This window comes from Aptenodytes forsteri, unplaced genomic scaffold, assembly GCF_000699145.1.
Source record: "Aptenodytes forsteri isolate BGI_AS27 unplaced genomic scaffold, ASM69914v1 Scaffold477, whole genome shotgun sequence".
In the NCBI taxonomy this organism is placed as follows: domain Eukaryota; kingdom Metazoa; phylum Chordata; class Aves; order Sphenisciformes; family Spheniscidae; genus Aptenodytes; species Aptenodytes forsteri.
Window position 1 is genome coordinate 485,193 of NW_008794378.1, and position 12,914 is coordinate 498,106.

At 39.1% G+C, this 12,914-nt stretch overlaps 1 protein-coding gene across 1 annotated transcript in view; it reads left to right on the forward strand.

Annotated features, from left to right (window-relative positions):
* SNCAIP (synuclein alpha interacting protein) overlaps nucleotides 1-11,490 on the forward strand; it is a 56,831-nt gene extending 45,341 nt beyond the window's left edge. Inside the window, exons 8-11 of the mRNA XM_019474210.1 lie at nucleotides 1,051-1,143; nucleotides 3,652-4,714; nucleotides 6,484-6,554; nucleotides 11,334-11,490. Of these exons, the coding sequence (XP_019329755.1) occupies nucleotides 1,051-1,143; nucleotides 3,652-4,714; nucleotides 6,484-6,554; nucleotides 11,334-11,418 (1,312 nt within the window). The 3' untranslated portion in view covers nucleotides 11,419-11,490. The remainder of the gene's footprint in view (nucleotides 1-1,050; nucleotides 1,144-3,651; nucleotides 4,715-6,483; nucleotides 6,555-11,333) is intronic.
* Nucleotides 11,491-12,914: the final 1,424 nt, after the last annotated feature.

Below are 12,914 nucleotides of genomic sequence, written 5' to 3' on the forward strand. Positions count from 1 at the left end.
AACCTCAATGAGATTCTATGACTATGATTCTATGAATGGAAGGTCTAAATTGGATGGGAGCAGGGAGAGGGAGAGGAACTTTTTGTGGCAAATTGATCTATTCCTTCATTTTCATAGAACTACTTGAAGGTTTCCAGGTTATCTTGTTCAACTGAGTCCTTCTTATGGAAATAAGTATGTGGCAGGACAACAGAGACTGTGATTACAGTTCTATGGTAAATGGAGTTTCTGGTGTGGATGTTACTTTCATATTACTAACGATTTATATCTACTATTACAATTTTTAAACATCGGTCTCTAAAGTTATTTACAAAGCAACGTAGATCACAACACCACACTGAAAGTGACAGACTGCAGTAGGTACAGCACTACTGAGTATAAGGTGGGTGCAGAGCACAGGTAGGACCTTTGGTAAGGTTGGGCAGCAAGCAGGTGTGTTTTTTCCTACTCCCCTGAATACACAGAGGTCGTACTTAGCTCCATCCTGCAGCTAACGAAGATTGGACCAGCCCTTCCCAGCGGGCAATGGCTCCTCTCTGAGTTCATTTGCAGATAGAAAAGGAGAGAGCAGTTGCCTTAGCTATCATTTAGCTGAGTAAAAGTCATCCACCAAATGTAGGAAGTGACTTCTTAATCTGTACCTTTCTGCTTCCTTTACACAAACAAGTAAGAACCAAGTGGCCCTAAGTTTGCTCTGCCATATCTTTGTTTCTGGACTGTTATTTTCTGTGAGTCACTCAGTTCCAATGAACTGCTGCCTATGATCCCACACTTGTCCTTATATGAAGTATAATAAATAACCTCTGACAAGTAAGCGTCTCTCAGTTGGTCTTGTACAGTGATCACAAAATGTCCACAGGGATTGAGACAAGAACAAACTCTCTGTTTATGCTATTATTTATAATTTCTCTTTTTATTTACTATGTAAAGTATAGGTGAAGAGGACTTCTTTTTTGAATACAAAGTTGGAAGGTAGTATCTGTTATCCTGTAGCTTACTAATGCTGACAGTTTTACAATTCAAGGTAAACAGTCTTACATTTTCTTGCAGGCAGACAGTGGAACGTGTGACGTTACAGAACCAACTCCAGCAGCTTTTAGAAGCCCAGCGGTCAGAGGGCAAGTCACTGCCAACGTCCCCAAGGTAAGGTGACTAGAATTATGCTGCAGCCTGGATTTGCAGAGTTTCATGGTACATTGGTTATCAGGAGAAGCTGTGACCTGTCTAAATAGTAGATGTGTTCTGTGAAGTAAATGTGGTTTTTTACCTCATGTGCTTGAAGCTGAGCTTCTAGAATTTGACAGTGTGTAATGTTGTATAAATATTGGAAATTTTGAGTATGAAATGAATAGTCCCTGTTTCCCAGCAGAGTGAAAATCAGATTTACAGTGGAATAGAATATATTCTGTATTAGATGAATAGCAGAGGATCCTAGAAACCCCTAGAAAAGTTGTAAAGTTTGACCTTGTGGTGGTCCACTGTACGTTACTGCCAGCAGTAATTCATAAAGCCAGTTACCAACAAAACCTGCTTTCAGATTAATAAGACTCCTTACTCTCGTTAACTCTTTTGCCTGCAGTAGCTTGTACAAGAAGTTAAAACTCCAGAAATTTTATGTATTGTTTACATATCCTGTCAGAAGTCCCAGAAATGGACACAAACTGAGTAACATTAAAGAGGAGGAAAGTAAAGGCAGAGGACTGGATCTGGAGTCTGCTAAGGTATCTCTCTGACTTCTATCATAGACTTCCAGTGTGATGCATGGAAGTCAAGCAAACACACGACTTCTCTCTGATAGCAATCTGAAGACAACTTTGAAATTAACTCACATGCAAATAGGACTCGGTTTATCATTACCTTCTAATTTAGTTTCCTCTCTGTATGACATATACAGTGCTTCTCCTTGTTTCAGGGTTGTTACGGAGCTACATATATGTTAAAGTATAAAGCCAGCATAAAAGCTTCTGCAGGCATTGGTGGTCAGAGCTTTGGGTCATCAAGTATGAACTTGTAGGATCAATGACTGCTTTTTTTCCATTCTCACAGAATCTCAAGCGCTTTGCTGGACAAGTGCTCCATTGTCCCTGAATTTCATGTGTCAGTGTTTCAGACAAGTGCAAATAGTTACAGAAGTAGATAACAAAGACATTGGGATTGGAGATGCATTTGTGTAAAGGAACTTCAGCTAGGAAAGGGCTGTAAACTCCAAACTCCTGCTGAAGTAGAAAACCACACTGGAAAGAGTTGTTTTGTCCTTTTTTTTAGAATCATGGTCTTTGTCTTCCCTGTCTGCCAGCTCAACAGGGACAATGGGACCAAACGCTGTCTTCCAGCTCATTTGGTTTCTGTGACTTTTGCTGACTGGTCTTTCCAAGTGGTCTCGCATCTGAGTACTGGTGAGCACCAGGACTGTTTTACTTTCAGTATCAGATAAGATCAGGTGAGAGCAGATCTCTCATCATTCATTATTCCTGTAAAAGGGTAGGTTTCAACATCTTTTTAGTTAAGTGAGCAAGTCTGAAAATGATACTCTATTATTTAAAATTTTATTTCATTGTTGGCTACTACTTTTCCTTCCAGCTAGAACTCACTTGTGGATATTATCATCATCCAAGGAGCCAGTAGCAGATCTAAGAGAACCTATCCCTTTTACTAGGAATGACTATTGTAGATACGTGCATATTCTTCAATGTCTGTTTCGGTTTGCCACAGGAGAAAAAGCACAAAATGAATTGAAGATGAGGTGGCTAGTATAGGCATGTGAATTTTGTACACTGTGAAAACTATGGACTCATCAGAGTAGAAGTTGCTTGCAAAAAAAGAAATTAAATTTATAAGTTGACTGCCTCACGCTAACCTTAATTTTGTCACCTTACCCTTGCTTAGAGGAAAAGTGGTTTAACATAAGAACGTGGAGTATTATGAGCTCTGGCATATGTCACAGGGAAAGAAATGGTCTCTGTAATTTACGTTCTTTGCAAATCAGACTTACTTGAGATTGCTGTTTCCTCGCTATATAACATTTGGTGTTCTAAATTTAATTTATTATTCTAATAGTATTGAAATAAATTCATGTCACCTTTCTCATGCTTTTCAGTATTTCATATCTGAAAAGGTTTTCAGTGCAAATGGCCCTGACTTTTTATGAGGTCTTATATGGCTATTATTAATACCAGATGAAGTTTAGATTTATGAAATCATTGCTATGCAGAGAGCCGGTACTTTCGCAGTAATTAGAATAAGCTACTTTTGTATTATGATGTGACTTGGATAGTAGGCATTTGGCCTTGCAGGTTTTTTTTTCCTTTTAAAACATGTCAACTCCCACAAATAGGAAACAGTAGTTTCTCTGAGGTTTTCCTAGAAAGTCATCTTTGGCGTTGAAATAACCATTCTAAGTTTTAATTTCAAGGAGTTTTCTTTGTAAGAGAAAGTGAAGAGACTCAAATCCTAATTAGGAGTGGAAGCAGGGTTACATCCTTCTCTGTGTAATCTTCTCTGTGGCATCATGGTAATGAATTCCATGTGAGTAGCGATGAAGAGGATAAGTAACAATAAGCTGAGACAGACACGTACACTGGAAATAGCAGTTTCACATTTTATATGTGCATTAACTTGGCTGTGGTATTTCCTCCTCTTTTTTTCTTTAAGCTTGCCATCGTCTCCTGCTTCTGGCAAACCCCAGTGGAAACCATCTGAAGCAGATGAATTGTCTCCACCAAAAAGTAAATTGAACACCCAAGATGGGATTCAGATTCTTGGCAGCTTGGGAACTTCTAGTCGCACTCGAGCCAAGATAAAAGATGAGGACTCAGATAAAATCTTACGACAGTTATTGGGGAAGGAAATCTCTGAAAATGTCTGTATGCAGGAAAAGCTGACTTTGGAATTTCAGGATGCTCATGCATCCTCCAAGAACGTGAAGAAGATTTTGCCAGAGAAAAGGGAGTTGAAGTTAGCCAGACTGAGGCAACTGATGCAGAGGTCACTCAGTGAGTCTGACACAGACTCAGCTAATTCTGAGGACCACAAGAACACCCCTGTGAAAAGAACTGACAAACCAAGGCCTCAGCCCATAGTGGAGAGTGTTGAGAGCACAGAGAGTTTACACCTGATGATTAAGAAACATACTTCTGCAGCAGGACGCCGCTTCCCTTTTGGTATCAGGGTCTCTAAGTCTGTGGATGGCCACAGTCCTTCCCCTACTTCAGAGAGCAGCGATCCGGATAGTGAAGCCCCGTATCAGTCTGGTACTGTACCTCAGAACCAGTTTTGTGGAGACAACTCTCCGTCCAGCACAGACAGTGCCACTGCTCAAAAGGTTGCCACCAGCCCTAAGAGTGCTCTCAAGTCTCCATCTTCAAAGCGCAGAACCTCCCAAAATTTGAAACTCCGAGTAACTTTCGAGGAGCCTGTGGTGCAGGTGGAGTTAGCAGAGTCAGAACTAAATGAGGAAAAGGATAAAGACCGGGGCAAAGGACTCGTGCGGGCTCCACCCAGCTCTGGAGAGCCAGCGGGGGACCAGCTGAAAAGGCCTTTTGGAACCTTTCGTTCCATAATGGAGACGCTTAGTGGCAACCAAAATAACAACAACAACTGTCAAACAGCAAACCTGATCAAAACCTCATCAACGCTGCCTTTTACCTCATTAGGAAGGAAGACAGCAGACAGCAAGGGAAGTCCAGCAGCTCTCACAAAAGGAAGAAACAAGCCAGTGAGTGCTCTGAAAGGAGGAAGGGCCTTTTTTTTCTCGTCTCTTTAAGTAATGAATAGGTTTGACAGCTTCTTCTTCCTGCCTTTCTATAGCAAAAGGATGCACACAAATACTTTACTGTATTTGACCTGTAGAAAGCCCATCCACTGTTTCAGTTTTGGAAGGCTTTTCCAAGGAATGGCAGATATTGCTCGTGTACAGAGTCTGCACTCTTAGTGCACATGGTTCACGTTATGTGTTGAAAGCTTTCCACAGAGACGTGATTCACCTGGAAATCATGTTTGATGTTGTTCTGAATGACAAGTCATACAATGAGAATGTCACACTTGAATCCATGGGATTTCTGAGGAGTAAATAAGTGAAGAACTAGCCCTGTCCTGTCCTGTAGCCAAAACTGATGAGGCCAACAGCATAAAAATAAGTGGTAGAATATAAAGAGGAAAAATAGCAGAAATGGTCTTTCCTGCTTCTGTGGGAGCTACAGCCATCTCCTAGGTGTTGAAGCTGTCAGTACCCAGCCTTCTTTGCCCACCCCTCTCCTCCTAGCACAGAGTCTTCTTGTGGCAGAGCATATGGTTGGTCTGTAGCAAAATGTACTGGATCCAGATCATCACCTCTCTGCGGTCAACAGAGTGCCCTTTCTGGGATCCCAACAGAAAGAGGGGTGTCTCCAGTTAGGAAGCTGGCTCTCTTGTTTGAAAGAAAGCAGAAAATACTTTGAACAAATGTATCTTCCGAGAGAAAGGAATAGGTATTGAACGAAAGAGACAGAGGTAGGAAATACTGTGAGTGCAGTGTGTTTGTGGAGTGGAGAGGAGAAGTGCAAGCATCTGGAGATACAATAAAGAGTTGAGTGAGAGGGAATGGTAGATGATTTAATCCTCTGTGAAAGACAGGGTGGGAGGGAAGAGGTAGATGGAAAGACATGAGGCGAAAGAATAATTTCAAGATTAAAAAAAGAACATAAGGCAGGCCAAGAGGAGGAGGAATAGTGAATTATATACTGTAAAAAGTATGACAAGGTAACGGGAGAAAAACACAGGAAAATCTTAGGCATAGAGGAGGCAAAATGAGTATGGAAAAGAAACAGTGGAAAGAGGGAACTGGAAAACAGTGAGCAGTCCGTATTAGTGGGTACTGCTAGAACAGTAGTGCTATAGCAGAATGTGAGATGAAATGAAAAATTCAAAGGAGACCTAATACAATAAATTGAAGTGGGACTGCATTTATTAAAGTTTACTCAGAATCACAGTATGAACTACTGATTTGAGCCTTTAAAGATATGCACCGTCTAGTTGAACAGCAGATTTAACATGGAAGTATTTTCATAACACAATGGCAATTTTTTTCAAAAGAATGATTCGGATTTTATAGTGACAGGGAAAGTCTGTTTTCAAAGATGTTCTGATAGATTGCAAGGTCATGAGCAGTTTTCATAGTTCCCTAAGAAAACTGAAGATATGGATGAGGTAATTCTAACAGTATTGACGCTTGCAATGTAAAATGCATGTTGTCTGTGAAAAGGCCATGTTTGCATGTCATCGTTGCCAACATCAAAATTGTGGAAAGAACACATTTTCATACCAACCCAAAGGACCACAGCACACATCTCAAAGAGGTAACAGATTCAGCCTCATTTACTAACTCAAAAAGAAATCTGTTAAAATGTTATTGTGGCTATTTGACTGCACGTTATGGTAGAATTCTGTGTTATGCATGTGGTAAGCTCAGTGCATGTTTTTAACTGATGTGATGTTGTACTTCCTTAGGGTTCTTACTTCAGCTACACCAGTCTTTCCTCTAGCATGCTGAATGAAGAACTTCTGTATAACTATGCTTGGTATGTGCTTATGCATGGTGATGTTTAGCATCTCTGTTCCTTTGTTTTCTCAAATTGCATGTGTTTGCTAGCATTATTCATAACTGAAATACTGGCATTGATTGGTGCACAAGAAGGGAAATAGATGAACATATGAACATCTAAATTCCTAGAAAAGCAGAAAGTTATGATGGATTTCTGCTGATGTCACCATTGAACTGGCTACAGGATTTCAGTTCCAAGCCAGTATAGAAAGTATTCATACTCGTAAATCCACCAGGGAGTATAGCGTACTTTGGCTGAGTATTCAGCCTCTGTTGAATGGAAGTCAAGTACCAAATGAGAATGGAAATTAAATTTCCTCTCATGAGGAGAGAAAAAAGACCGCAGTTCATCTCTAAATCGATAGTACAGAGAACATGAGGCAGAATGCTGTACTTTAAGTCTAGTGCTCTCCTGTTTTCACAAATTTTTCTTACTCTTCCTCAGACTTCGAAGTTAAATCTGTTTTTTAAAAGTCTGATAACTTTGACTGTGTTTAAACTCCTTAATTTAGATGTGTTCCATCAGGACTGTTCCGGCAGATAGAGACCTGTCCCTCAAGGTCTATAAAGACATGTTGGAAAAAACAACATTTGACAAAATGTGTGTTTATTTTATAAGCAAATGCTTTGTAAAAATTACCTGTCATTTTTATTCAGCTCTTAACACTCACAAATTCTTGTGATTATATTTTTTTTTCTGTTAAACTGAGATGTAAATCCTTTCATTAGGCCTGGAAATGATTGCTATTCACACCAAAATTATACATTTGAAGATACTTCTGGGAAAATTATAAATTAGTCATTCTGCAGTTTGGGATGCTAAATTACTTTCAAGTTACTCTTTTCTAAATGTCTAATAATTTTTTTCTGTTCAATTAGGCCTGACTGATTGCTATTCACACCAAAATTATACATTTGAAGATACTTCTGGGAAAATTATAAATTAGTCATTCTGCAGTTTGGGATGCTAAATTACTTTCAAGTTACTCTTTTCTAAATGTCTAATAATTTTTTTCTGTTCACTTGTTTTCTAATGCCAGGACCTTCCCATATTTAAAAACTCAATTTCCGTAATGGAAATGGGAGTCTTATTCTGAAGTCATTGGCACAGTGTATGTGAAACCAGAAACAGAACTGTAAGGTTTCCAAGAGGTTTCATTCTCTCCTGAAAACAAAGAGGGAAATTCCAGTGCAGAAAACTGACTGCACAGCAGCAGTTTGAGGGAGCATCAGTGGGCAGCCTCCAGTCAAAACACCCAGCTGCCTCTCCAGACCGTGGAGTAATACAAAACCATTAATCTCATCCTCATGTTAGAGCCATCTCCCGGATGTAGCCAGCTGTAATTCAGTATTGCTTTGTGTAGATGCTCTTGTGTGAGAAATCCCTGGCAGCATGGCATTTCTCCAGAAGCAGTGAGAGACGGAAGGTCTGGCTGCCACTGCAGAGCTGCAGAGTCACCTGCTGGGGGGGTGATGGGAGGGGATAGTCTGAACTCCTGGTTGTCCCTCCAGGCACTGCTGAGCCGGGCACCATGTCCTGAAGCTGCCCCCTGTGGCAGTGAGCGTGTGGAAAACCAGAGAGTAGGAAACAAGGAGCAGACTGCGCTAGGGGCACACCTTGAGGAGGCTGTTATTGTACCCACAGATTAGGACAGAAGTGGGCAAATTGTGTGCGAGAGTCTGTGGCATGAGATTTCCAAAAATCACTTAAGAATGGAAGATGTATTGTGCTTTTCAGAAATCAGAACGTAGACCTGAAGGCTCTCAGAGCTTCTAAGCCAGCCTTCGTGATGCCTTTTAGCATGTGTTGTGATTTTTGAATGACAAAATGGGTGCCTGTCATTAGTTCACTGCTTGCTGCCCTGTAGCCTGTGAAATTTAAATAATAGAACATCACCATCACGTGTACTACAAGCCCCTGGATACTGTCTGAATTTTCCCTGGGTGGTCTGGGGAGACTGTGTAATTACCATTTCAGAGCTATTTTGAAAAAGAACCTTTCTGGGAGACAGTGTGGTCTTTGGTGTTTATAAACCTTTGTAGATTGTTATATTAGGGGGTTATATTTCTGGACACAGTCCCAAACCCATTTTAACTCTAGACCCTTATATAGGGGATTTTATTAGCATCTTCTGAAATCTGAAGTCATTATACAAAATCTACCTTCAGTCAGGTGACATTCCTGTCTACCAGTTTCCAGCTTCTTTGTCTTCAGCTTCTGTTTATTTCATTTGTTTTATTTTTTCATTCAAAATACCCAAGTACATCAAGGCTTTGTGGTTTACTTTTTCAAATTGGTCACAGCTTAATAGTAGAGGATTGTATTAAATTTTCTAGTGTCCTTTTAAAATTTGATACACCCTATTTTTCTTAAGGCCCTAGAGTAAATTTCAGATGTGCAGGATGGGTTGGGACATTTTTCCCCTTTTGGAAGGATTGGCTAGTTTCTTGCGTATTACGACTCCAAGCAAATGCTTGTAGTTTTTTCCATCTTACATGTATGCCAATGAATGGTTCTTTCCCACACTTTAAATCATCTGAGATCTGCAGTACATTAAAATAAGCACTAACTCACCATATCAATACAAAACCCTGTATTAGCTGCAGCTATCAACAGCAAAAATTTGTTCATACATCAGGGGCCATCAGCAGAATCTACCATCAGGTTTCTGTTAGATAGTAAACTGGGCATGCTTCTAAAATAGTAAGTGGACCTAACCTAACAGATATCCCACTGCCAGACCTAGTGCTGGATAAATTACAACTTCAAATACATACTCTAGAAAAAGGATGCTTATCTGTATGTCTAATAAAATAGTTACGATTCAGACTAGTACAGTATAAAATCAATATGAAAGTAATTTAGGCCTTGTCCCAGACAATTTACAGTTGTTCTGTTGTGAACTGTTATGATCATGCATCAGTGCCTGTTGCATGAGGGGATGTTTAGTATTTCTGTGGTGACACAGGCACCAGAAGATACTAGAAGTTTGGTTAGTAATTAGTAATATTGGAAATACATTTCCTTCAGGTCAGCAGGCGCAGTTGTAAAAGGCAAGTCTGTTCAGCATTGTCACCTAGAGACATCTGCATTAGCTAAAAATGATCGTATTTGAGGTCACAGTGCAACTGTAGAGCTGCAAAATGGGGTCTTTGGAGTGCCTAGTGAGCCTCTACGTGGGGGACTCACCCACAGGGTCTTTCAGCACTGCAAGTCTAAGCTAATGCAGTACGTAATTGATGCAAATTATCTTAGCCTTAGAAAGCATCCTTTAATAAAGTTCCACGGTTAACACTAAACATTGCTGTTGATAACAGCAATGCATGTTAAGTGCCAGAAACCAGTTATGGCAAAAAGTTAAGTGCTCCTCTTTTACCACCTCAAACTCAGTCCTACAAATTCTACCTCCCCTAGCTCAATTCTGTGTCTTTTGCTGTTGCTTTGGGTATGTGGCAACAGTAATTTAGATGAATGAAGGAAATTTTAAAATAAAATTATCCCTCATGCCCTCTTATTAGGACCCACAACCGTGGTCCCTGAGAAGGTCAGTTTCTGTTAAATCCTGACGTAACCACAAGGTTATCTAAGCATCCTAAGTATCAGTCTCTTGTGGATATTTGGTTCTTTGTGGTGATTGTAGACTGGAATAAAGCTATTCTGGTTTACAAGAATCAGGCTCACAAATATGTGAGTTTAAGACAAACTTTTTACACACATACTCTTGCCTTTTGCTGTGGGTTTTTAACCTCCCGCTAGTATCTGTCCTTTGCAGCAACAAACCAGCTAGTCACGACTGTACTGTAGGAGTTTCACTGTTCAGCAGTAATAACTAAAAATGAGCCTTTTAATCTGCTTGCAAGTTGCTGTGGGCTTGATGCTTAATCAAAAATCCTTCAGCTGGAAGGTTAATTGAAGAGAGAGGGAACATACTGGGGATTCACAACAAGGACGTATGAATGGAAGTGAAGAAACTGAGTGTTACAAATATTTAGTGTTTAATTTTTCTGCTTTAATTGGCAAGCTATCATTTGAGTCTCATACACAATAGATAAATTTTTAATTTTTTTTTTTAATTTAAGTTTACCTAGTGTGGAAATGAAGACTATAGAGAAATTATCCTTATCTGTGTATCTAATAAAATCGTAATGATTTGAACTGAGATTTTACGTAAATTGCAATGTTAAAAGAGATATAGACCCTATGTCACAAAGAGAATTACTGCTTGCCATTTTTCCTATGGCCTTTGTCACCATCTTCTGCTTAAGCAGACACATAAAGTAAGTCCAATGAATCACCTTCTGAAAGTGTTTATTTCTCTCTGATGATTATTAATGGGGACTAGATGATTCCCTTACAAGTGGAGTCAGAAACAAACAGGATATGTCTAATGTTTGTTGAAGTGGATCTTTTTATCACTATGGTACTTTTCCCTAAAGGACAAGGAATTTTTGGACATTCTGTCCATTATTACCAGAACATTATGACAGTGTACTAATTAATGCCCTGAGTTAAAACGCTCCTCATCGTCTCATTGGTTTCCAGTTTTGATTTCAGAATAGGAGCTACAAGAAAGTCAAGAATCCAGAGTATTAAAAGTATTTTGTGTAGTACATGTCTAGAGAAATAAGCCCAGAGAGAAAGATTAATTCAGAGTTCAATACTTGCAAATGGAATAAAACAGGGTGAACAAACACAAGGCAAATCCCTCTATATTGTTAGTGTTACCATGAGTAATTTTCTTCTTTTCCTCTCCAGGCATGATGACATCAATAGGAAAAGCTGGAAATCCGACAGTCAAAAGAGTACTGAAGAGACAGAGCTGCAGGAATTCTTCCTCTAAACCACATCTCATGATGTCTCACTTTGTTTGAAATACCTGAAATATATCCTTTTGAAACACTAATATGAGACATACCCCTCACCAGCAAAACAGCAGCTGTTAGGATGCCTTAATTTGTAGCAGTTAGACAAAACTTTTTTATGATATATGTGTATATGTAACTTGTTTGTAAGCTGTGCTGTGTAAAGGCATGGGTGAGTAAAAGTAACAATATGAAAATTGTTATGACACAGGCAACCTCCAAAATGTTTGTTGGGCCACAGAACACATTTTGTACTTTGTGTCTTGCATGGATATATTGTCATATATCTTTATTTCCCTTTGTCAATGGCGTATACTGTCAAAGTTTCAGCCAGGACTCTGCCTGCTCAGCTCCTCAGTGAGACCAAGGCAAAAGCATTGATTTTTTTGAGTATGTTTTGTCTGTTGTTATTTCTATTTTTTGTAAAAAGGAAATAAAGATGGTGTTAATAGGACAGACTGAGTGCAGATACTTCTCATACTTCACTGTTTCATCTTTTGAGTTTTAGGTGTTTTATTGGTCTTTTTGGTGTTCATTTGATAATGAGACAATGTCCAGTACCAGGATTTCAGTTCAGTCAATCAGTTGAGTCAAGAATTGCTTTAATGTTCAGTGATCCCTTTTCAGCTTTAAAATGTGTAGAAATAAAAAGAAAGCATAAATGCAATTTTAAATTACCATTTATTGTTACTTATCAAACACTGGCAATGTGGTCAGCTCTGTTCAAATTACCGAGTAATCTGCTAAGACCTAGTCCATACTCTTTCAAAGCCATCATGATGCTTTTATTGAATGTTCTTTGAATCTCTCAGAGAAAATGCAATCTCTTACTGAATTAACTTCATTTCTGGTAAACTATGAGCACATTCTGCAAATGTGTCATACAGCACAACATCCAAAAGCAGACTACTAGGCAATCTTTACTTGACACATTTATTCATATCAAATATGTATGTATATATTTGCTTTATTTTTATTATATTGATCTATTTCCATTTGAGGACTGCTACAGTTTGATGAGAAAGATCCAAATACATGAGAATTTATTTTACTGACTATTCTAATAGAACATAGGGAAGTCATAGGAAGTTTGCCAAAGAAATTTTTATCACAAAGACAATCATAGAATCATAGAGTGGTTTGGGTTGGGAGGGACCTTTAAAGATCATCTAGTTCCAACACCCCTGCAATGGGCAGGGACATAAAAATTATGAGATTGTGCAAATTAAATTCCTGCAATTGCAGAACTAGCAAGTAAATAATGTGGACATTCAAGAGGATTTTGATTAAGTACAATAGACTTGCTTTCTATGCAGTTTCTCTTGCCTGTTTTTTGCTGTGTTCATCTTGACCATTGGGCTTCCCTTGGTCAGTGAGAAGAGAGAGGGACTTCCTGAATGTGGTTCATCCTACCTATTATAGATATCTCATTTACAGGAGTACCAGTCCCGTCCTACTTACTACAGGGGAAGTT